At 40.0% G+C, this 26,519-nt stretch overlaps 1 protein-coding gene across 2 annotated transcripts in view; it reads left to right on the top strand.

Annotated features, from left to right (window-relative positions):
* SMYD3 (SET and MYND domain containing 3) overlaps window positions 1–20,926 on the top strand; it is a 397,913-nt gene extending 376,987 nt beyond the window's left edge. For both annotated transcript variants that reach the window (XM_005146023.4, XM_031046269.2), the window contains exons 11-12: window positions 13,619–13,727; window positions 20,375–20,926. In XM_005146023.4, the coding sequence (XP_005146080.2) occupies window positions 13,619–13,727; window positions 20,375–20,476 (211 nt within the window). In that variant the 3' untranslated portion in view covers window positions 20,477–20,926. The remainder of the gene's footprint in view (window positions 1–13,618; window positions 13,728–20,374) is intronic.
* Window positions 20,927–26,519: the final 5,593 nt, after the last annotated feature.

The raw sequence follows: 26,519 nt of genomic DNA, 5'->3' as shown, positions 1-26,519 counted from the left end.
TAGCATCTAGAAATGTGTAATTTTGGGTTTCCTTTTCATGTAACTATTATCTTTGAACTTAAAATTTAAACTATGCCAAAAAAAATGAACAATAATCTTTGTGCTTTCTGAAGGGGAAACCATGGTCTAACCACCAAAGTAGTGGTCATTCAGCTTTAGGATGGGATCTAGAACATACCTGGGAGAGGTTAAATGCATACATGGTAAAGCTGCTTGGAAAAGTCAAAGCAGGAACTTGTCCTTGGCTAAAGACAGCAGTTGATGGTAGCACCAAGTAAGGGCTAGAACTGAGCCAAATACCTTCTTATATGAAAATACAACTCTCATCAGCTGTTCATCTGATAATGGGCAATGTAAATAACTGCCCTAAATACCAAGGACTGTGTTAAGGTATGTCATAGTTTTTGCCCACAAAAGTCTGCAGAAAGCCAATAAGCAGTTAACAGAACTCATCTTTCATGTGAGTCAAAGTTGCTGGTCCTTTGACAGAGTCTTACAAAAAAGGGGAGGAACTGGGGCAAGAAAATTATTTACCACCATAAGCAAAGAAAGAAAGAAGATACAGCTCCAAGGAAGAGCATGAAGTCCTTTTTATTACAAAAAGCTTGCAGTGCCATGATGTGCATCTGCAAAGTGACTCCAGGAAAGATCTCAATTTTTCTGGGAGGGGAGGTGTCAGCTAGCAGAGGCCTTTTTTTATGATCTATTGAGATACATATGGTCCAGCATGAAATACAAACTGGAAGTGAGACAAAAATCCTCAAAATGGATGCCATGAAAGCCAAGAGGTAGCTAAACCATATTTCAGAGAAATCACAAATAGACAACCAAATGGTGAGGTCCCATTGTGCTACTTTGCAAAGTCAGATGGAGCATGACATTTTGTTTTTGCTTGAGGCAAGTAAATGCTGTTTTAGATTTCGATGCTTGACTCATGCCATGGATTCATATTTAACAGCAAAGACTCAGTACATGGTTTTCCTTGCAAAAGAGTATTGACAGATTCCTTTTCATGGCTGCCTCCTGTACCAATTTAGAAAGATGCCCTTTAGGCTGCAGAGATTAATGGACAGATCATAGATCGATGGGTAGTTTCCTGAGGCTTTATGCACAATACACTATGCATGTCTTAACATGTAATTTTCAGTGTGTATAGGGAATGGACTTTGAAACAGCTGTTAGTGGTCTAACAGTTGCTTCAAAGATGTGTATCTTGCATGTCGCCCATCCAAATGAGCAATCAGACTCCACAGAACATACCATTTTGGTTATGTGTAGGTAGACAGGGGCCTGGAGTGTAAAAAATATAAATGATTAATAGAAAGATAGCAAAAGGAGGTTAGAGGGAAAAAAGGCAACTTTGTGGGATAAAGAATAGTGAAAGAAGAAAATGTAAAGGTAAGAACAGATAAACTAGGAAGGAAAGATACAAAAAGTAGGAGAGGAAAATGGAGAAGAAAACAGGAGACAAGTATCTGGGAAGAGGGAGAAATTGGAATATCTTTTTACTGTTCGAAATAATGACTTGTGAGATAGACTGGAGAGTCTGCCTCAGACATAGCTGGTATGTGTAATGGAAAGCCACTAGTAAATATTATACTGAAGTGCTTTAGCCAACAAAGGGGTACAACATGGGACACAGGATGATATAGTAGTCCAGGACCCATAGATAACGTTACCCTGACAGTTTTGCTGCAGTTGCACAGCAGCTTGCTGGAGCTGGCTATTATTTCTGTGCTAGAGCTGTGAACCTTGTCTCACTGCACAGAAACTATCTACTGGGAACTTTAGGCCAAATTTTACGGAGTCTTTCTTAAGCTCAGTGGGGCACAACTAGCATTTGATAGAAAAAACAGTACTTGAAAGAGTCCACATGTGTTTCTTTTGCTCTTTTCCCTTCCTCCACTCATCCCTAAATCAATGTGCTAATTGCCTTCACACAATTGGCTGAGAGGGAAATGTGGTTGCTCACTCTTTCGTAATTTTAGACTGCTACAAGCTATTTATTCATATGCTTTAGACATGATAGTGCAGTTGGAGCCCTTCTTTTGTGCCCGCTGCCCTCAGTGAACAGGGTGCAACGTAAATATTTATCAGATAATTTTGGAGGATTCCTATCAGAACTGTACTGTGCTGATGCAATGTCTGCCCACAGCCTCTAGGGAAAAGAGGCTGGCTACAAAATGTCTGTGCCTCCACTGGTGCCTGAGCAAGTACCATTGTAAGGGCTGGACTGATCAGGTCCCTGACAAGTAACTCCACAGGATTTGCTGTGCAGCTTCCAGGGCGGGTTGGTTTGTTTGTTTTTCTGGTGGGCTCATGGCCAAATTCTTCAGTGTCATATTCAGACACTGTACTTGTGGTCTGGCCTGGGGAAGTGGCCACCCTCCTATGGATCTCCTCACAAGGGCTGGAGTTTCCATGGCTGGAGAAAACATTATCCTTCCAGCAGACCCACTATGTATTCTTTTATCTAGCCACTAAGTGGAAGGAAAACCAGTTAATTCTTTGAGAATATGTGTATCATGCCCTGTATTTTCAGCCTGTGAACTCTTTGTTTCTGCTTTTGCTTGAGATTTTTTCAGTAGGTCACCAAATGCATTGCACTTTGGCTTAAATTAATTGTTCATCCCTTGTCTTGCCTTGTCATGTCAAGACAAAAAGCTCTAATGACCTAATCTAGGAACGCAATCCAAAACCTCATATGAGGAAATGCAATGCAAAATTCCTATTGGAGATTGTCTTTTATCCTTCTGTATCACACATCTCTAAACAAGCTCCCAGTGGCTGGGACACATAACTGTAGCTAAGTCTAATTTTGCAAAACCTCAATATCTTTAGGACAGCAACATACGATTACAAAATGGTGGATTGAGATTACAAGTAATTTTGAGCCAAAATATGGGCATAAAACTTTGCTCTCTGTCCCAGAGAGCACTGTAGAAAGAAAACACTATTTGAATAAAAAATGAAACAAAAATCTTTTAATCCAAAGTATTATGCATTCTAAGTGATGTTTTGGAAACTTGGTTTTGTTTCTCGGTGCTGACATTAATATTGTTTTATAGCTCTTAGAAACATGGTATTTCATGATTTTTTTTTTTTGCTAGCAAAAGGCAAAATAACCATGGAAGTCTATGCATCAAGTGTTAAAATCGATGGCATTGTACTGATTTATATTAGGGGAAAGTGTCTTGAGATGTTCTTCTCTCTGTAACATACATGTTGGATTTATCCATTGGAAACAATAGCTCACAGGCTAAACTAGCTACTGTTATGAGGTACCGCATAAAGCTTGAAATCTTGAGAATTATTTTACTTTATATGAACTGAAATGTTCATTTAATGGATCTATTTCCTCCTCGAGCAATCTTTTCTTAAAAAAAAATTTACCCCTTACCCATTCTGTCAAGGTACATATGTACTCATCAATCAAGGTGTACAGCAAGCATGACTTTGCTTGAAAAATGCTTGCTCAGTGAACATGCTACTTCCAGTTGAAAACAGAGAGTTCAAGCATGCCTTGGTCTTTTGAAGTGTTGCACACTGTTTTCCATGCCATGAAGAGGCATAGTGGTGTAACACGCAAAAAAAAAATTCTCTCCTTTATATTCAGCCAGCATTTCAGGCAGCACTTTAGAGCCTGGGAGAGATTATTGCTCATGATTGCTGTTCATAAAGTTCATAGCAGGTCTCCTTTCTTCTCCAAAGAATGCTATTTTACCCCTCCCTTTTCTTCCAGATTGTTTTATTTCCTAGGAAACTCTGGAGCAATTTACATGCCTTTTGGGTCATGCAAGAAATTTTCTAGCCAGCTGAGCAACTGGATGGAAGTTAAGTGTTCTCTGGTTCAGGCAGATGGTCTTACTTAGCCATCACATTTTAACTGTGTAGCTTACCAAGGATTTGTAGTTCTCTATAGAATTAGTGCTAATGACTTGAACTTCTACAGAATATTCCTGTTGAACTTCTAAAGCTCATCACAAACATGATTAAATTTATCCCACATATGAAAACCAATGAATAGATCAGTATTCTTATCTTAAAGATGGAAAAGCTGGGACATGAAGAGTAAGGCTAGATGTCTAAATGAGATATCTGACATCAGGCAATGGAGTTCCTGTTCAGACATGCCGGTAACACCTTATGCGTAAGAATCTCATGAAATTTTGTAAATGCGAATTCAGCTCTTATTGTTGGTGTTGTTATTGGCAGTATGTATCCACGAAGCAAGAAAAACTGAAATGGCAGCTGGTAAAGCACAGGCTTGACAAATTTTGAAATGAATTGGGTGTGGGTGAAAGCATAAAAAGGTTGTAAGAGAGTTTCGTCTGGAAGGTTCCTGTGTGCTCAAAAATTAGGAAACGAGCCATCCAGATGTTGGCAGGACAGTGAGATTAGTATCACTAGGTTCAACAGCTACCCAATGAAATCAAAAGCCTGTACACATTGAGCTGTATCAACTCTCTGGTATTGGGATGACAGTGAATTAACATCTTGCTGGTATGAAGTCTGGGGTAGAGATCCCTGGTCTTGCTTTTCCCCATAACCCCTTTATTGCTATTAACATGAATCTCTGTTGGTAAACACAGTGCACTGTGGTAGTTAGTGCAAACAGGAATGTATTTACTCAGGGAACAAGAATAACACTGGATATCATCTTGCTAATCAGATGCAGACTAAATTCCTTTCTGTATTCACTTAGCTTCACTATTAGCTATGGGTATAATACATTACACTTTCAAAGTTAAAGTGGTGCTCAAAGAGCATCCTCACATCAGAGGAAACACTAAATAATTGACAAATGAGAACCATAGTATTTTAAAAGGGGGTCTTCACCTCGAAGATTTAGGGCAAATTGTGATGGGAGAAAAAAGTAAAAAGAATGGAAAATGCTGTAAAAAGACAGTGTAGATTTGCTAAAACAGATTGTGCAAGAGCGCATTTTAGATAAGAAAATATAATCTAGATGATACCATAGAACTCTACATCAATGAAGAATGTAATGGAGTATTACAGAGTTATTGTCATTCTTGTTGATCATTTGCTCAAAAATTATAAGAAATTGTAAGAAAGTTGTGGGTTTGGGGAAATATCAAAAAAAGAGGGAGATTCATCTAAGTCCTTTCATAGTCTTCCACTTCTCTAAACTGCAACCTTTTAATTTGGAAATAGCAGACAAGGAAGAAGTTTGGTGATAGCTGACTTTTAACGTGCCAAATGATGTAGTCATGGAAGAGGAAAATAAGAACCTGGACTTAGTTATTTATTTGCTTTTTGATCATAAATCAGCTGCACCTTCAGGTACGGGGTGGATGGTTCAACTAGTGTCTGAATGAGACAGAACACCTTTTTATTTGTTCTGAACATGCCAGTTAGTTGTTGGCTTCATCTGGTAACTTCTGGGTACTATACAACAGTGATCATTCCTCATTTGCCTTTTCCACACTACCTGTGATTTTGTAAATTCATCAACAACTCCTTCCACAGTCATTTCTCACCTTATCAGTTTTTTGTATTACAGCAGACTTCTGAGGTGATCTGAGATACTGGTGAGTGGAGAAAAGACATTTTGCACTGGAGAATATCAATACACATCCTTCCTTGTGCAGCTTGTGCTTGCACCTGCACACACACATGCTTTCACAATCTCTCGAAGTTTACTGACAATAGTATCAATTAGACATGTGTGAATCTGATATGGAGGGGACTCATATCGTAGCAAAGGGAATCCATTAGAAGAAAGTTATATGCAACTTGGATAAGGGATCCAGCAGTACATATATTTGCCTTTCACTCTGGTTGATGAAGAGAGATCATACAAACCTGTAGATCTGTGATCTGCTCTAAAACTGGAGTAAAAACTTGCATTGGTTGTATCTGCAGCTAGGCTTGTAGTTGTATTCTCAGCTCTATGAGATATGAAAGGCGGGACATTTTTCTTAACATTTTTCTTAACAGCTAGTCATAGATTCACTGCTGGAGGAGAAGGTAACACCCAGGTCTATAACAAATTACCATGCTTCTAGTGTACATTTTCCTTTTGTATTTTCTTCTCTTCCTATGTGTATTTTCTTTAACTAGATTTCTCATTCTTCCTTTGCTGTCTTTTCTACACTCCTTCTGTTTTCTGGCATTTTCCCAATATGCTGTATATGGCTTTTAAAATCTTTTTATAAATCCTTTGATCTAAACTGTTGACTTTATTCTCTTGCTCTTCTGATTATGAAAGGACTGAGACAGTACGTTCTTATCTGCAGACATTCTATCCTACCATCTTTAGCTGTAAAGATGATAAGCTCATGACAAAAAAAAAACAAAACAAGATCTACAAGATGTTTTGAAGATCAGCCAGGGCACAGCAACAATCTATGCAAAATCTTTTCCTACTTCCATTCCAGACTGAACACTCTTTCTTTCCTTAATACTTCTTCATACCAGAAGAAGACAGAACATTTGAAGTGGACAGTTCAAACAGTGTCAGCATTTTAAGAGGGTGAGTTGGACAGATCAAGAGGCAAGATGAAAATTGCAGTTTATACCACCTCGTCATGTTATTGAAGTTATCATTCAAAGCTTGGCAGAGCCAACATCTGGAACAATATCCATTTTAATGTGACATAAATTATCACTGTAAGGAATGTGGCAGGATGATCAGCAGCTAGAGAGAAATAATTTCTGAGATGGATAGCTAAAATTTCTTGAGAATTCAGTCGGTTAAGAAATGTGATTGCTTATTTGGTCACATCAGTTAGGTTACTGAAACAAAAAGCAATTGAACAGTATGAGATGCAGATGTGACGAAAAATATTTTGAGCCATAATTTCATCCATCTAAATCCTGAACTGTTTCTAGAGGCATTTTTTTTCATCGTAATAACAGGACATTTCTGGAGTGAGGACAGAATAAATAAACCCAGAAAAATAAATTGACAGTCTGGCACAAAAGTTTCTAAACTGAGGTTACTGTCTCTACGTTTCATTTGCAAAATACAGGAAGGCTGTTAAGCATATAAACCTACATTTACTTTCATTTGGTTTGGCAGAACCAGCCAGATAGACAAGACAGCAAAGATACAAGAACTGGGCTCTGCATCCTAAAGTTACTATGGGATCTAGGTTCAACTCCTGGCTTTCCCAGACATTTCCTCTTGTAACACTGGACAAACCACTTCATTTCCCTGGACATCCATGTTTTATCTGTGAAGAACAAAGGCTGTTCATGCCATGCATTTTAGTGCTTAGTATGATGAGGCTCGTGCATGAGTTGTGTTCACTGGTGAAAATATTGGTAATGGGGATACTGAGAGTTTTGCCAATACAGAAATAATACAGATAGAGAGCACATATAAATTAGACTGCAAAATTGTACATCAGGCTATTTTATATGTATGGAGACTTTCAAGTGAACTCTGATGTGTTAGGTCTACACATCTCTACTGATATCAGGCCCTAGCTAGCTCAAAATATGATGCTGACTTTCTGCTGTTATTTGGCTAAACCAGAAGAAAATTGAGCCTTTTAGGGGTAATTAATAGTTTCAGGTAATAGTAACAAAAAGTAACTTTTCTTGCTTTAGTTTGTAAGAGATTTTCAAGCATAAATCTTCTACTGATAATAATGTCTCATCATCACTAGCAAACCTTTTTTATAATGCTTAAGGGGTGTGCATTACCAGTTACTTACAGGAAAATTTCCCTGCTAGTGCTGAGGAGCTGATCCCCACATCCAACTGAGGGAGGTCAAATTTGGGAAAAAAATAGAGTGAAGCCAACATTATTCACTAAGGCTTTGATTGCCTCCATGAGACACTGTGATGGAGAGATAAAATTGACAATAAACATTTTAGGGCAGCTGGAATATATCAGGCCTACCACAGGTGAAGGATTTAGTCTGCTACTCCAAAAATGACATGGCTGATGCAGAAGGTATAAGGGTAGTTGTAAGATATTAAATTTATTTAAACCTAGCTTACTTTATTTGCTAAGAGAAGAGAGAGAAAGAGAAGTCAGAAAGAATAAGAGGTTAACACCATTATTATTCCAAGAAAAAGCACATTATTAACATGAAAGCCAGGCCAATATTCTTTTGGAAGGCTTTCACAGGGACCCTTAAAGATTGTTCACAAGTTAATATAGATATATTACCCTTAAAAAGTCTACAGTTCCAACTAGACTTCAAATACTTAGCATGCAAAATAGTCACTTCATAGTTCAATGTCAATAACACATTCCCACTTCCTCCAAAAATAATCCTGTAACCTTGTTCCATTTCAGGCAAAACTCTTGCGTAGAGCTCGTGCTTATTAAAAAATACTAATATTGAGCAAATTATGTTTAAAGCTGCTTAAGATCATTTTCTATAAATAGAGCATTGCTTGTTAAGCAGTATTTCAGCCTCAAATTGCTGGTTTTAGAGCAGGAATAGGTAGATGAATTTCTGTGTACATCAGACTGAACAGCTGCAGCACCTTTGTCATTAAGATATGTAAAACTCCTAAATGAGCACAGTTCATTTACCTGTCTTATGTTCCTGATGCATAAGATTTCTTTGGCTATTCATAAAATAACTGGTTCCTCCCTGAAAATGTTGATAGATACCAAATATTTCATACTTTTAGCACAAATACTCATTTGTCCTCAAATTTGTCCTAAAAATGTTTCTAATAATTCACATGTTTAGAACCCATCAATCATCCCAGCCAAGGAGTAGAAATATGTGAATTGGGTGACCAGTCTCACATCACTGAATAGTGAAAGCACAAATAACTGGACAACATGAAAAAAGTCCTAGGCTGCAGTTAGATGAAAAACTTTGCTGAATACTGAGTAGGTCAGAAATCAACAATGGGCTAAAGAGAGAAGGTTGAGCTTAGAAGACTGAGCTTATTGGGTGTTATATTTGTGCTGAACGTTTCCACCAGCTGTAGCAAGTACATTTCTGTAATGATGCTGATGCTGTCCTATTTGCATTCTGCTCCCCACATTTCCTGAAGCCCAGGAGCCTCCCTCCTCTTAATTCCTTCTCTGTTGCTGGGGCTTCTAAACTGCTTTATATTTTTTATGCTGTCATATTTACTTGCACTAAAAGGTACTGCAAACCAATTTACAGTTTTTTATCACATCACTTTTTACATGCCACCATTTTAAAAAGCCTTATAATATTTCCATTTTAAACCCTTATTTCAGATTCTATAAATCTTGCCTGCTTCTAATTACATTGGGCTGAAGACAGCAGTGTAAATGTTAACCCCACAGACTGATTTACAATAAATGGTAGGCGTCTATTTATTTTAAAATATGAGGCATCAGAAAAGGCAGTGATTTTGCATAGTCTCTTTTATTACTACTAGGTTTTAATACACAAGAGAACACAAAAGCTCTGATTATTTACCTACCCTGTAATGGGAGATAAGTTAAGTGGAATTAATTGAACCACAGTATTAAGAAATAGAAAGAACTGGCTAAAATTTGTCAAGGGTTGCTTTTCTACATTGTCCTTTACATGAGAACACAAAGAATTGCTTGGAGATGGTTAGAGCTAATATAGAGAATGAACAAAAATGTTTTTTTATTTATAATGTATATGATCAGTGACTGTTCTGGGGTTAATCAAGGCAAAACTTGTGGCTGAATTACAGATATGAGCTATTTATTTCATGGTGTATTAGAAGCAGCTATTGCATTACAGAGTATAAGCCATATCTTTGCCTAGTGAAAATTGGTACCCTTGTGTTTTGTGAATGAAAAGCAGGAATTGCTGGTGCCTGGAACAGTGGAACATTGCTACAAGCTACCTGGAGACTAGAAAATAGCTGTCATTAGAGGTTTTGAATAGTAAGCTTAACAGTGCTTTCTTTGCCTCACTGTTCACCTACTAAATCACACCTCAGAATAAAGGTTGAGCCAGGGATTACCTGAGAGTGTGACCCCTCCAAACCCATGAGACCCAGGGGTCACCTCCAGCAAAGGCATTGAGGGAGCTGGCCAGCTTGCTCACTGTTATCTTTGCAAGGTCAAGAGCACCAAGGAATTAACATCCAAGTTGGGAAGTTACAGTCCAGGTGGCTAGAGAGGTAAAACATTGGATGATGGGTGTGAGAGAATATGGCTGTTGGGTCATACCCTGTTTGGATGCCAATAACAGTGGGGTACTGCAGGGAGGTGGGCGTGGGACTTGTCCTGTTTAACATTTTTATCTATGACCTGGAGGAGGCAACAGAATGCCATCTGTGAGTTTTGCAGAGGACATCAGACTGTGGAGACTCATCCATAGGCAGGCTGGAGGGACAGGCCACCATGGCTTCTGTTTGTCATAAATGGGAAAAAAGCTGTGCTGCCCTATATAAGCAGAAGATGTGATGCAAAATTACATTTTTTTCTCAGCTGCCTCCCGTCCTCTTGTTTACAGTGCAGCTTTACTTGTTAGCTGTTGTATTCTATTTAATCCCTCTTTGCAAGTGAACTACCGGGCACTGATCAGTGCCAAGGGCCAGGAAACATCACACAACTATCTTGATTTGAGCTTTCAGTATGTTACTGTTCTCCTTCCTGTCCCTCAGGCCTTGGTAAATCTCGTAAAATCCTTTTCAGATAGAAATCCTACTCTTCCCAAGCTGTAACATGTTTTACAGCATGTATTTCTCTATAGCTGTCGTAGTCTTTTGTTGACAGTCTTAAGGTAGCAGTTCCTTGGCTGGTAAATGTCTTCCTTATTCTTAAATTTATCCCCTTTTTTTTGTTCAGAGCAATGTGTGGAGATAATAAATTGTCTCACAGGTACCTGCCACTGCTTCTTAGTTGTTTCTGCCATGCCAGTTCTTCATAATACTGAATCCTAGGGATGCCTGGAAGAAGCCAGCAGCATTTTTCCCTCTTACACATTTCGTAGAAGATCTGCAAGCTGTCTGTATTTCTCTGGTAAACTCACTCATTGGATGTGCTTCCACAAAAGGTGTTCCAACGCTTTAATAGATTTATTCCAGAATATGATAATAATCAGTTGTTTCAAATGTCAGTTTTAAGGCTTGTAAAATGTAACTATGTACATGCATAAGATCAGAACATAAATCAGCTCAGTAAAACAGCTTTGTAAATATTTATGAGCAAAAGGTTCTTTGTTTCACACTTACTCCTGTGTCCTCATCTTAAATTGTCACTTGCTTTAGTTTGTAGCTGATAGTCTGGGCTGAGTACCTGACACTGCTAAATCACAACCTGTTTTCTCTGGTCTTGCGTATATTACATTTCTAAATCTTCATCAATCGCAAGTGAATGTATAATCTATAGAAAGAAACCTGTTTACATGGGAGGACAGATTCTGAATTCTGATGGCCATGTGTGAAGTTTCACAGGCACCACATTGCTAAACTAAAGCATAACCTGGATTTGTCTATGTGAGCTGCCATCCCTGGTGTGATTGCAGGTGAGTCAGGACCCAAGTTCTCTGTTTAAGATGGTATTTTGAAAGGAGCTGGTTTTTCAGGAGGAAAAGCAAAAGGAGAGACATTAAATAGGTGGTTGAAAGGATGAAAGGTAAAGGTATGAAACTAAAGATATGTGAAAAGGCTGTGAAGGAGCAGTAAGAAAAGAATCAGAGCTATCAGGATACAGCACAGACAGTCTAGTGGAGGCTGCAAATATGAGTTATCATTTCGTGCAAAACTCTGCTTTCCTGGCTCCTTCTCCCGTGGCTGTGATTCTTGCCCCATGTACTGGCATTTCAGTGGCATAGAGGAGAGGGAATGACTTTTTTTACTCCTTCCTTTTCGGTAGTCAGAGGTGAGACCAGAAGTACACAGTTGTAGGAGCATTGGGTTTTTTGCAATTTTTACAAAGTTGTGCATGTGCTCGCTACTCCCATTTGTGCCATGTTAGTGCTGCGATTTCTGTTACTGTTCACTGATTCATGCCAAAATGTCTGGCTTAGTTGCATGTTCTCCCTATTTCACTAGTAGCAGATAGCATCATGGTAATTGATAATAACCAGAAACAAAATCTATAAATAAACATGATAATTTTCTAGTGTTTGTTTAACCAGATCCTTGAAGTTCCTGAGTGGTCAGTTTGGACTGAGATAAGTGCTATCAGTTTTCTCTTTTCTGCTGGCTCTCCAGCCTTTTTGAACTGCAACCCACAGTGGGTCTGAACAGGTGGTACTTGTGGCAATTCAGCATGGAGTATTCTCACTGAGGAGCTGGTTTCTTGCTTCATGAGAGGCTTTGGCAGATTAAGAGCTGTTGCTCATGAGATCCTGCCAGACATGCTTCCCATGTGTTTCTGTATGCCCTCATTGATGTGCATAGGATCAGCAGAGAAGGGGGTTTTGGGTGTGAAAACAATTTCCAGGATGTTTACACATCTTCATTTGAGATTTGTAAAGGCAGCCGGATACACTGCCATTTAGACAATTACTTGTATTTAATTGTGTTTGCATTTTCATTAGTGAAAAATAATGGAGAAAGAGAACTAATTAATTTGCATGCAGACTTATCAGAAGATTTCTATACAGTGTACAAATTTACATGGTTTAATGTCTTAGTGTGCATTTAACCGTACGCATGCAGTGTTAAGTGTCTTTCTGACTGCAGTGGTACCATTCATTTGCAGTTCCCCAGAAGTCCAATGATCACAGGTTTGGTGCAAACATAAAATACATTCTCCAAAGAGTAGATTTTGGGAAGCTTATTGGGTCTTTTTCTTGTAATTTAGACAAATTTTGTGGGTTTTTTAGACACTCCTTAAGCATATTGCTAGTGTACTTGAGGAAATAAAATGCTCCTTCACCTCACATTTCCTACTGGCCAGTTCCAGACAAGTCACATCCATGGCTTTCTGCAGCCCCCGCATTGCTCTCCTGAGATGCTGTGCTCTCCATGTCCAGGGAGATGATGCGATCCAGGTGTTGTGGCCACCATGAAAGCATAATTTCAAGAGCTCTTGAGAGGAATTAATGATGGCAGTGCTCTCTGTCTACTTCCTAGAAGAAATAATAATAAAAAAAAGGCATAGTTCTGTTTTTATTGACACTGATGGAAAACCTCTGCTTCTGTGAAATTAACAATGGGAGTGTATCTTCACACTAGCAGATACTTTGTCTAGATGCACAAGCCAAGTCTGAGATGTTTCCTTGGGCATGTGGCACCAGCTCTTTCTGCAACAGGGAACAGCAAGCAAACCTTCAGAAACAGTGGCCTCTATCCTACATACCTTCTTCCCCCTGCAGTCCCTCTCCTTCATCTTGGAGGATCCATGACTGGGTTCCATGCTGAAGCTTCTTAAAATTGTACCTCTCCAGAGACCTGAGATTGTGAACAACCTCTGTTTGCAGCACTAAGTACAGTAAATGCTATTGTATTATCCAACAGTAGCAAATTAAATAATCCCACTCCCTTCAGTTTCTAACAGGATAATGCTAAAGGCATTCCTCTGAGATGGAGAGTAATAGTTTGCTAATTCCCCTCAGTATCTCATGCTTCTCAGTAGTGCAGCTAATTTTCTCTGAGTACCTTATTAGCATTCACAATAACTTTGCAGTCCCACCCTAATAGCTCTCTGCAGAGACAGTGACTGTGAAGGTGAGAGCTGACAGTGACACATTTTTCATCCTTTTCTCTACAGTCTGTATTATCCCGGTTTCCATCCGCTGAGGGCTGTCCAGCTGATGAGAGTGGGCAAACTGCAGTACAGTCAAGACATGCTTCCTCAAGCGCTGGAGACTTTGAAGCAGGTCAGTATTGTGAACTATTTTCTCCCTGTCCCCTTCCCTCACTTCCCCCGATCCTGCCATGTGTCCCCCCCACGCCTTCTGCTCTGATTGTATCTCACTGCTTTTTCCATCAGTGGTGTTTCCCCAGGCTGCAGCTGAGTGTAGTGATGGGTCACTGTTGCTCAGCGTTTCAGGCACTGACTTCCTCCAGTATCAGTCAATGCTAATTACAGTTTGATAGCTCAGAGGTGCCTGGATGACAAATTACTATTAGGTCTGAAGAGATAAAAATATCTTAGTGCCTCAAACTCTCCTTCTTACCATAGCAAGGTGAATCTATGAGCACTGAAATTACAACAGGAGCAGAGCTGCAGATTCCACCCTCCTTATTCCCTATCGAGGATCTGTGATTTCAGATTGGAGAACTTAGTCTTTAATGCCTGTATTTTATTGTGAGCCACACTCAAATCAGCAGGCATGCTTCTTGATCCCTCCTATTCCTATATCATTCATCATCTTTCTCCTCTTTGATCTGGTTTTGCAGCTGGTGCTTTGGTAGTTACATTTCAGCTTTAAGCCGTCCCTCTTGGAACTGAGCTGACTTTTATATTCATTTCCTCCTACCTCAGGCTCTTATTTGTCCTGCCATTTTATTGCTGTTAGTATCATCTTAAATATATTGAGAAATCCCCTTCCATATGCAACACGTCCTCAGGACGTAGGCTCTCAACTCACTGCCCATCTTTAGCCCTTATTCACTGCTAGGGTGTTTTTCTCCCTCCTGGAAGATGTGCTGGCTCCACTTCCCCCCAGAGGTCTTATGATTGTTCCCTTATATTATTGATTGGCCTGTGGTCAGCTTGGCCTGAAGACAGTACATATTCTCTGTGGTTCCCCACTCATCTTTTGGCCCATCTCCAATGTCTGACACAGCCTTTGTTGACATTGCTTTTGCTGGGTGCTGCAGAAAGCCACCTGGCCCAGCTACTTGCCTGTTGCTGCTGGGCAGGAGCAGGTCCCAGTCAGCATTTCAAAGAGGTGCAGAAGTTGGCTGTATGTCCCCTTTGTCTAATGCCCATACAATATGAAGAGCTAATCTTTTTGGTAAAGAGTTAGAGCAGCCGCTTGGGATAGAAGGGACTGGGTGTCTGCACTGGAGATAGGGGGAGAAGTGGGTTTTACTCCTGTCTGGATCCCCTATAAAGTTAGTATCAATCATGACTGAGTAACTTAGCATTTTGTACTTACTTTTTCAAGCCCTGTATCTATTAAGTTTTAACTTCTGATTATTTATTCAAGATGAATAACTTAATTTCCACCTGTTGAAATAATAAATTAGTATTTAATATGATGCCAGTCTTAGTAAGTCTTGGTGACTTAAACTTTCACTTCAAATACTTAAATTATGTCCAATTCTAATCATTAAAAAGCAGATGGAAGAATAATCAATTCCATTTTCCATGCATTATTTGGAAGTAAGTCATATATCTGTTATGTGCAAGGTAATCTGGTCTGCTATTTCCCTCATAATATTTATAAACATTCAGACTTTCTTTTTTTAGCAGGTGGAATGAAACCCCAGTTAGAGGAGCTTCTAATTTCATTGATACTGCTGCAATATATCAACAAGTTTCCTTCTAATTGCATTTTTAATAAGATACTACATGAAATTAAAGTGGAGTGAATTCACCTAGAGACATTTTAATACTGCTTATCAGTGAAGGTGGAAGTTGTGACAGGGTTTTGTATGTTTTTAGTGAAGAAGTTGGCCATTACAAGCCAGATTGCTGCTGTATTATCCTTTGAGTACTGAGCGATGCCTAACACAGAAAACTTTTGAAGCTGTGATCTCCTCTTTCACTAAAAGGAAGAATAACGTGCTGCCCACTGTTCTATGCCGTACCTCAGTGCATCTCTAACTGTGGTTGAAAGCCATTAGTGGTCCACAAGGACTCTAATGTAAGTGCTCTACAACTAAGATGCAGAACCATTTATAATTTAATCCTGTTGTGGTTTTGCCTATTTCAGCCTCCCCCCTTTCACTGCATTTGTGAGACAGGGAGAGACTGAACTCCCACTCTCTGGAAGCACAGCTGAGCAGATGAAAAACTTCCTGTCATCCTGTTTCTCCATACATCTTGTAAGCATAGGACACAACATTTCTTTGGATGAGATAAGAAACTGATTCCCTTCATTGCTGTCTACACTGGAACAAATTAGAGCAAGATAAAATTCCCAGTTTGTTGTGAGTAAAGGATGTGATTCCTAATATAATTCAGATAATGTCCTAGAGTTATATGAGAACACAGTTTGGCCCTTTGTGATTAGATGTGTCAACAGAGCATGCCACATGCTCAGGGCAGAAACTCCATTACCATCTCTGCTTCATTACTCTTCTTAATACACTCTGACACTGAATAGCACCCTGTTGGAACCCTCGTCAGACTAATTTCATTGTGGCATTAAGGAGAAGGATGTGGAAGGTGCAGAGGAATTGAGATCTGAGTGAAATTCACCTCACATATAAATCTCATTTAATCAGGCACAGACCCAGAGCTGCTGGGGATTGACAGCCTCTCTGCATCAGATGCACAGAGGCTGTCTGTTAAACCCAGCAGATCTTCATACACATCTCTACAGCTGTAATCCTGTTCTCTGTTCCACCCATCATATACTATCACTGTCATATCACTGTCATATCATCCCTACTCCTAGTGCCCTGTGGGTTTAGCTCTCTGCTCTGCATCCCCAAAGAAGACTTAAATAATGTGGAGGGCTTTATGTTACCCATTAAAAAGAAATCATGCCCTGAAGTATATTAGGACCTGAAGAATCTAATGTGACAGGTTTTGAAAATAGAAGTGTTGGAGAGAGGCAACACTCTACTTCTGGAATAAAACCTGAAGGTAGCTGTTGGTTTATTGTACAACCAATTTCCAAATTTATATACATCTGTTTATGAAAGATGTAACGGTGGGAAGACAAACAGAATTATAGATCAGGAAAACCTTTGTCAGCAAGAGATGGGAGCTGTCTGACAAACCTAATTTAAATAACCTGGAATAACTGTAAAAAGTGGCAATAACAAAAATCGCAATAGGCTGCCTTGTGAAGAGAAAAGCTTCTCAACTGGGAAGCAGCAGTCCTGTGGAGCTCAGGACAGTCTGTGTTTCTGGAGCTTACGAGAGCCCCTAGCAAATGTCTGGATTTGTCCTGAAGTGCACTCACATAGCATAAACATTTGCTAGGTGTCACATGTTACCTTCAGCACACCTTCAGTTGCTGTAAGCTCACCTGTTTGGTTGCTGGTAATCTGTGTGGAGCTGGACTCGGTTTAGGACAGGCAGGATGCAGTGGGGAAGGCTTGAATTCAAGGAGAAGACTTAATTTCTGAGTGTTGCTTCCTTAGAGTGAGCTGATGAGTGCTGCAGTGTCTTGCTACAGCGTGTCTTGCTGTTGTTCTGTCCTCTGGGCTGTGGTGGTGGTGGCTGCCTGAACCCACCGCTGTGCTTTCCTGAGCAGGGCATTGGTGCCCAGCCATCGAGCGATGGCTGCTGGGGACAGGGGATAGCAGGCAGGAGGATGTGCACACATGTGACACTGACCAGTTTCCCCTGCAGACCCTGCACTTGCTGGCACAGTCGCAGGAGCACCTTTGCCCTCCCACAAGCTGATGGGCATGGCTGGGTCTCATGAAGGCATGCAACAGATACAATATCATCTCCCTTTTTGCTGTAATCTCTGGTGTGGAGGCAAAAGGCACAGAAATTGGGGTAAAATCCCTCCCAGGTTTCAGAGCAACACTGAAGAAATCCTGTTTCTCTGAGTGTTTGCTTCAAATGCCGAATTGTTTACCAGCTGTGGTTGACGGTAACTGTGATATTTTTTGTTTTCCTATGCCTGCTTTAACTAGTGTCCCCTTCAGACAAGAGAGATGGAAAACCACAGATACTCCCTCTGAAACATGAGCCTTCATTTCATGCTGTTTTGGTGTGTGGCCATTTGCTTTCTGCTTTCCTTGTGGAGTGGAGCCGTCCTGCATCTGATCACAGTTCCTGCAGCTGTGGTGATGGGCATTCCCACCCATCCCCATGCAAATCAGGCATAAACAACTGTGCAACATTTCATTTGCATTCATAGTACAGCAGCCGTACCACTAATCTAATGGGTTTTACATTCTTCAGGGAGACAGTATGTGGTTTATGACATTGTGGCCTGTGTTGCCATCTTGCGATTACTATAGTCTTTCATTATTAGTTTTGCTCTTTTTGCTGAGAGGAAGACCACAGACCACAAGACACTGCTCAGCCTCAACTCTGCTAGTTATCCGTGCAATTTATGAGAGCAGGGGAATGTTTAGAGAGCCTGCGTGTTCCTGCTTCTGCCCAGTAAAATGCGTCCTTGTTTTGGAGGTGAAATTAATCACAGTTTTGCACCAAACTTTGCGAAATCAGTATCATAGCTTGATGCCAGTTTAAATTGGGAATTACAGAAATCATTGTTATTATAACTTCTGTGCAGCTGGTTTTAACTCCTACTGCAGTGTTTGAGACATGATTTTCTCCCTGAGGAAACAAAAGGATAAAGACTGAGTGCATTTATCTACCATCCTGAGAAAAGGAAGGAAATGGAAAGGAAATGTTGCAGGTGACAGATAAGTGAGCAGTAGTAGCATTATCACAAAATTAGGTGTGATGTTAAGGATTTTTTTTCCTTTTACCAGAAGCATATCCATATGGGCATCTCTAGCTGTGCATCAGAGTGATGCAGGTCCAGATTCATTACTAAATGCCTGACCTCTGTTCCATAGGTAGACTGAAGATCAAGGTCAGCTACCCTGTGACTCTGACTCACATGTAGCCAGATGCACAGCTCTTGGCATACATCATTCACCATAAATCCATCAGCCTTCTAGGCCAGGGCATACAAAAAGGCTGTGCACCATGTGTGTCTGGATCCATTTCCAATTCACCTTGCCACTTTGCTCTAGGGTGATCCTGCTCCTTCCTAGTTAGAATGGGTGCAGCTATGTGTTGCTGCACTGCAACACGCACAGGATCCCTTCTGCAACTATCCTGGTCTGCACCATCCAGGGATTCCTACACCACGCAAGTGTTATTCAATTACTTATTAAAAAACCCCAAACCCTCTTGTACTGCTTAATACCTCACACTCCTCTATGTTGAAATGCTTCTATGATCTATTCTTTACAACATTTCCTCAGTATGTTAAATTAGGAAAAACAGAACACTAAGAACTATTTAGGTAATCTTTTCAGGAAGTGTAAAATTATGACAAGTGTAAACATTTTGCAAAAAAAACATGACCAGCTTTGTATTTCTGCTAAAATATAAATAGACAAAAATTAAGGCTTCCTAATTTTTTAGGCATTTCTAATGGTGATGAAAGTATTTCCATTGTTCTGTTAGTTTAACTGAGTATTTTATTCTTTAGTAATAGTGCATTGTGGGAGCTCAGAACATATTTGACTCTTTTTAGAGCTCCATGCACACTCTGATTTGTTTTGACTGCCATTTCAACTTGTTTTTTCAGTCTTTTGCTAAGAATTAGCTAAGAGTTAGCTAATTTGAAACAAAATAAACTGTTAGATTTTCCATATGCTTGCCATTCTCTAGAATGTGGAAGCTTTCATTTGTTTGACCAAAGAATGTATTTATTTTTGTTTTTGTCTTTCCAACTTAAATAAGGCCACTGCCTCAAATTTGTTTCCAAAAAGATCATTTTTGTGCAGTCCAAAGCTGATTTAGCTGAATTTTGTCAGCTGACTGGACCAGGAGCTCCTTGAAACCCAGGCTGCATTTTGTTACTGACAATTACTCGGTTTGGAATGAGAAAAATCCCTGATCTCTTTTCTCCTACCAGTACTACCAGTACACTTCTAGCTCCCTTGGTTTGGTTTTTTTTTTCAGAAGTGCCAAATCCATTTCCATCTAGTACTTCTCTTTTTGCAAGAGGAATTTAATAGAAGGAAGAAGCAGAAATGTCATATGAAAAGTGATGGTCTAAACACAAACTAGGCAAAGAGCATTTCAGACGTATCTGTGGCAGCAAATCAGCAAGCATAAATTGGCCTAGCAATAGAAAATGACAAACACACAGAGAAAATAATCTCTGGGAAAAGTAGCAAAGACCCTTTCCCCTGCATGCCTTTTATAGTGTAACTATTAGTGTACTCATTTGTTTGATGCTACGCATCGTTTCTCCTGATACAGTTAAGGCACTTTATTCCATTGGTTAAGCTTTAATGCATTTCTATTTACAGGACTTTGAGGCTATTAACATGATGGACTTCACAGTTATCTTTTAAATAATGTATCAAAACCTTGGTGCTGTAGTTCACCGATCTTAAAATGGCCTTCGTGCATCAGTGCAAAATATCTTCCTTTACTATTCCAGACATCCATCTGTGCAACATACTAGTGGGCTTTAACACCTAAGAATAATGTATCAGTACCTCCTTCTTTGTCAGGGACAAATCATTATGCATTTTGAGATGCTTCACTCCTATTCCTACTATGCCATGCATTCAAGCCCCCACTGCCAGCCACCTGAGGACCAGTACTTATATCCCTACCCTTCTGCAAGGACCAACCCCTTAGTATGGTCAGCACAATAACTAATGTGTCCCTTTCTGTTCTCTTCTCAAGGCCTATAATATTATGAAGGTGACCCATGGGACAGATCACAGCCTGATGCAAGCCTTGATGGAGATAAAGGAACAGTGTGAGGCCATCATGAGAATACAGTGAAGATAGCATCTAGTCTGGAAAACAAAATATTCAAGGACAAAGGAAATCAAATGCTTTTTATTGCATTCGGAAGCTTCTTGATGATTTTGCCTTTTTTCATGATGTCCTACTTGCTTTACAAAAATGTTTAGTATTTGTTAGTTTTGCTGTGCGATTGATGTTTGGAGGAATATCAGGAATTTTCAGAGGATTTTTTTTCCTACTAAACAATCTAGTTGACAATACCTAATTATCAATTTACAACAGCTAATTTAATTGACAATAAATATTGGGGAATGCATAGAGTCATCATCAGAGTTATGAAGTAATGCAATTCCATTGACATCAGCAGTCACTTTTTTATACCAGTTTATGCCTGCAATAAAGGATCTCATGTCAGACACATTATAAGCAGAGAGAATATTTTTTTCTCTTTCCCTTGCCTTTCAGTTTGGTTTCCAAAAGCCTGAACCAGTGCTCTTTGACATTAAAGAAGTTTCTCAATGTTCTAAATGAGATTTTCTTCCCTCCAAATATGTCAGGGTTCTGCCGCTCTTCTTGCATTTCAGGTGTTATGATATTGTTATAATATATAAATATGACATATTATATATTAATTATATATAGTATTGTTATAATATATAAAATGGACTCAACAAAAAAATTAATCAAAAGTGTATCTATGTGGAGTTGAAATGGCTTACTCTGTTTTGTCCCCATTTTGACTGCTACAAGAGTTTCTTACTTCATACCAGTTTTGAAGAGAGGTTTGGACCTGTTAGTTCAGTGTTATACTCTCTAGACCTTTCTGAGCCTGTGGGGTTTGGATTTCACTTCTCCAGATAGTCAAGTTCTAAGATCTACAAATGACCGCTGAATTAGGAGGTCATCCCTGGGGGAGAAAAAGATGTCTTGAAAAGTGTGGGTGCCCCATTTTCCCACACTCATCTGAGAGAGAGTTATTCTTGCCAGAGCTGTTGACTTCCATTTTTAACAGAGACACAAATGTCAAAAAAAGCCAAATATTTATGAGGAACACTGAAACCTGAACAATTTAAGGCCTTTGAAAGCATCACTTCAGGTGTGTTACTCTTCTCTAACAATTTATTGCTACTACTCCAGCCATGACTGTTATTTCATTAAATCCATCGTTGTTGTAAAGTCAGGCTTTTTTCACACCAGTAACTTGACACCATTAATTATTACAAGATGAGAACATATTTAAAAAGAAAATGAACACTCTGGGCATAATTTATAGCCATTAGCATGAATGCCAATGCTCAGGAAGATATCTGCTTTCAAGGTGCTTGAATTTGTTCCAGCATATGGAGCGTTCACTTGCCCGGCAGTAACATGCAAGCAATAACCTATGAAATGCAGTACATTTCTAGAGTACATAGAATGGCTTGATGCCAGAGGCCAAGTCATATCAGCCACCCAAGAAGTGCAGTAATCCTCGCAGAAATTCACTGCTTGGTTGGGTCTTCTTGCTATTATGAAAAGGAAATTATCTGGGGGTAAAGGTCAGGTTTTTGCATTTATTGGTATTTCTGACAATGTAATGGCATCACTGATGTGCAAACAGAAAATGTGATGGGTACGCAGTCCTCAAGAGCTGTTTTCTGGTTTTAAAGGGGCACATGTATATTAGGTTTTATGTGCTTGTGCTTAAAGAGGTTGCTTATGTCATCTCACAATTACATACCCAATACCCATCTGCAATGGGAGGAGCTTCAGAATGAAAGGTGATACATTAGTTTATATAACATGTACAGCTTGGCAGTTCTTGTGCATACAGATGAGTTCGTACATCTGTGAATGTATGTATGAACTGCAGCACTGTTTACTGGGGCTTCTGGTACAAGGACACTTCAACTCTCCAATTGCAATAGCAGCGAAAAGTGGTCAGAGTTACCAAATGTCAGATGAGAAAGACCAAATTACACCAAGCTGAAGGATCTACCTGTGTTGGTATTTTCTTCCAGCAGCAGTCTATAGCAGATGTTTAAAGAAAAGATACAAGTAAGACAGTTCAACAACTGTCTGAAATGGAGAAAGAGCATGCTATGTTGGCTGCAGTGTGTCAGGACAGCAAGTGTCCTGCCATGCACATAGGGAAATGATTTGCAGCCCACTGAGCAATGCAAGAAACCAAACTGGCCCCAGATTGGTCTGTGGCTCAGGTTTCTGGCTCAGGGTCCTGAGGGTATCACTGCATTGCCCTACCCTGGCTGGACTTCTCTGGGCTGGTCTGTAGAGACTCTTTAGTATGGTGGTATAATTCCTTACTTGATATTCATTACTGCTGATGCAAAACTTGCATTTCTTTCAGCTTGGTCAAGGAAAGACTCAAGTTTTCCAATTGGTTTCAGTCATTTACTGAACAGTTTCCCTTGGAGGTTCACATGTACAAACACCACCAGCAGGGATGCTGATGCTGCAGGGGAGGTTGTTGTAGACAGATTTGTCTTGCCCAGTGCTCCTACTCTGGCCTATTTTCTGCAAAAATATCTGGCAAGCTGGCTGGTGACTGCAAAGAGATTTAGCAAAATGTGTCATTTGAAAGTGTGATATCAAGCAAGTGTGCCAGGGAGGAAGGAGCGTAAGATAAGCACTCAGTTCAAATCAAGTAATCTTACATTTTCTGCTCAGACTGAAAGTAGCTGGAACTGTCTTTGCACAGACTTCATGTTTTGGTCTTCACAAATAATATCTGTCAAATTTTTCAGGAGGTATCAGCTTGCTAAGATAAAGATGCTGGAGTCAGAAAAAGGCAGACTGCAACGTTATCTGTAATGCTGGCAGGCTTGCTGCCTGCTTCCAGCAGGCCAGAGACTGATTTGGGTTCACCTCAAGTTTTAGGAATACATTTTGAGTTACTTTTGATTTGTCACTATCCCTTAAGTTCGTCCAGGATCAACAATGTTAGACGGCATTAAGAACAACTTGAACTGTGTTACAGTATGTGTTTGGAAGAAAAGCAGTACTGACACACAGGAAAAAAAACATGAGGGATTATACAGTTTTGCTCAGAACAATTGTTTTGAGTTGAACAAAACATCTGCCTAAAATAAATAAATAAATAAATAAATAAATAAATAAATAAAAATAATTTATTTCCCTAAACTGTGCTGTTTCTTTAAGCATGGTTTAATTCTCTGTATCCATGTCCCCCAAGGCATGCTGATCAGATGTTGGAAGAAAGAACTATCTGGGCAGTGCACTGCATAACAGAGGTCGTAAAAAGTAAAAGAAATACAGTGAGAGAAAAGTACAGTGAACCAAATTCTCAGAGCTTTGACATCCTTGAGTCCATCAGCCTGTGTGTGGCATCTCTCACGCATAGATTTATGCCAACAAAACTTGCCCACTACTCAAGTATTTTGTCACAGTTGAGGAAAACGAGGCTATAGATAAGTGACTCAACATGTTCGTGCAATGGCAGATCTGCAAACAGCCCTGGAGCAATGCCTGGTATCAGCAGGGAGTGGGTCAGTGCTTTTGCTTACAGAAAAAAGTGTTACTGTGAGCAGCAAACTCAGTGACGGTGTTGCAGATGCAGAGAGGCCCCTCACCAAACAAAATAGAAGTTATAGAAACTACTAATTACAGAAGTACTTGGCCAGCTTATTCTTCTGGGGAAGAGCAACAAGCAGGTGGTTGACCTGTTAATTTATTAACATTAATCATGTCCCCTATGCACACATCCAGACTGGTGTAAGAGCCATAGCTATGTGCAACGTCTCTGTTTCAGTTCTGCCATCTCTAATTGGGGGTTGCATGTGGTGGAATGACATCATCATGTTTTCTTGTTATAATTGCAGGTATTGCCTGAGAGTTCCTCCACAACTGAGTTGCCACACATGGGCAGAGTGCTTTGAGCTGCTGCTGCCTAAGCTGTGCCTCCTCCACATAGACAAAGCTCTGCTCTCCACCCATGGCACTTCAGCAAAATCTAAGAACAGTCAAAAACTCCCAAGCTTTTGGATATTTCAGACCAAAGCCACATTGGTCTTTTTTGTTTCTTCTTTTTCTCTTTCCTTTTAATGTATATTTTCCATACAAAAGTCCTTTTCTTTAAAATTTCTGATTTACAAAGTTAATCAGCCTGAAAATATGTTTGAGAAGGCTATTTTGTAAAATGCTCCCTAGAAGAACATCTAAGCATGCATCTTATCTGAAAGTCTACAGTTCTTGCCATTTGACATGGTGGTTTCTGCTTGTCCCCACAATAGTGATATGTAAAATATGCCTATATGGCCCCCCATTAGTATTTCATGTGGAAAGTTCAACATTTTTATTTTCACTGCACATGGAGAAATCAATTCTAATTCCATCATTCTTTAGACTTTTTGTAGGTTTTAATAAGGACCTTAGAGATTCCTTCCTGCCCCCCAAAAAGAGTAACTCAGGCTTAGTAATTAGGCTTCATGCAGTCACTGCTCATGCAGAGGAACCTAACAAGTTCTTTATAGTACCCAGGAGACCAATTAACCTTCTTTTAAATATATCTCTATGTAGCTGCAGAGACGGGCATACACAGAAACATACAAACACACAAGCTTTTCTGTAGTCTCAGATGCTCCAGTTGCTTGTTAACCAAATTCTGATGGGGCTCACAGCAAGAGAGAAGGGCTGAAGCATCCTTCCTGAGTCCTTTTTAACTCCAAAGATGCCTAAATCAGCACAAAGCCCAAACTCTTCTGATTCCCTTGCCTCCATGACAGGAGGAAGTGGATAAGTACACACAGCCTTTTTTTTGCTTCAAGTTCCCCTCCATTTCCTGGACTTGGGCAGGCAGCACTTGCTGGTCTCCTTACCTGGAACTAAGGATCCTGCTCCTTCATCTCTTTCAGCTAAAGGCTAGTGTAATACAGATTATGAGCCTGGGGAAAAAGCTGTTTTCTTCCTTTGCCTGTCAAATTCAGCATCTCTGGTTTCTGGTCCCCAGAAGCTCCAAATAGGAAGGTGGCATTTTTACATAGCTCTTGGAGGAGAACTGCACTTTAAATCACAGGTGATTCCTCTTGACAATTCCACTTGACTTTCAGAGCAGGAGCCAGGAGACGGTAATAGAGAAGGTGTCTGATGAGAAAATTAGCAAAGCTGTACTTGTCCCCTCCCCCAGGCCCTGTGCTCTGCTCTGTGTTGTACTTGCCTCTTTACTTCTAATGAAGTTCCTTTTAATGAAGCCTTCTTAGTGTTGCCTTCCTGTTGTAATAGGTGCCAGGTGTGGTCCTGAGCATCCCATGATGATACAGGTAGAAAAGAGGTCTGATGCTCCTTGTGCTGTTCCTTGCCAAGCCGGGGACACGAAAGTGATGTGTTGCAAAATCACAGAGCTGCCATCCCTCCCACTGGCAGCAGCATGTGCAGGAGCCCACAGTGAAGGACAGAAAAGCCCTTGCAGTCTTTGGAGAGTCACAGGCATCACACTGGTGCAGAGAGGAACTGGTCTCCATATCTAGCATTATGGAGACCAATACAGGTGAGGGATAGCCAGTGGTCTGTATTGGAGTAGCGGAGTTGATGAGGACTGCACTAAAGGGAGCAGTCACTGCTGAGGGTTTGCTTCTGCTTCTCCTGGGCAGCCCTGCTTTCCTATTTGGATGCAAGGTCCCCTGTTGTATCTCAGTCTCCTTTTCAAAGTCACATCAGATTCTGGAGAGAACAGCTTCAATGAGGTACTGGCAGTGTCTGGATATCTGTTCTCTTCAGTGTCATCGTCTTGTACCCAGCTTATGCCATGTATAGGACTGTGATCAAAATACCATTACTGCAGAGTGATGTTCCCCCATCATGCTAACAGGAATACTGAATAAGGGAAATGCTCTACACAAGTTGGGAAAGTTAATTTCTGAAACATCTGCGGCTGAACACACCAGTACATAATGGTATGTCAGGGTAATGAGGGAATTCAAAGACTTCTTTTTTTTTCACCCTTACCAAATGTTTCCTCTGGGGAGTTGGAATTGTTACGTAATTTGTGAAAAACAGACAAAAATCTGATTTTGTATTTTCTGCAAAGGTCAGAGGAAAGATGACCCCAAGTCTGGGATGCTTT

This window comes from Melopsittacus undulatus, chromosome 3, assembly GCF_012275295.1.
Source record: "Melopsittacus undulatus isolate bMelUnd1 chromosome 3, bMelUnd1.mat.Z, whole genome shotgun sequence".
Classification (NCBI taxonomy): domain Eukaryota; kingdom Metazoa; phylum Chordata; class Aves; order Psittaciformes; family Psittaculidae; genus Melopsittacus; species Melopsittacus undulatus.
Note: the sequence above shows the minus strand (reverse complement) of the source record. Positions and strands in the feature narration are given on the sequence as shown.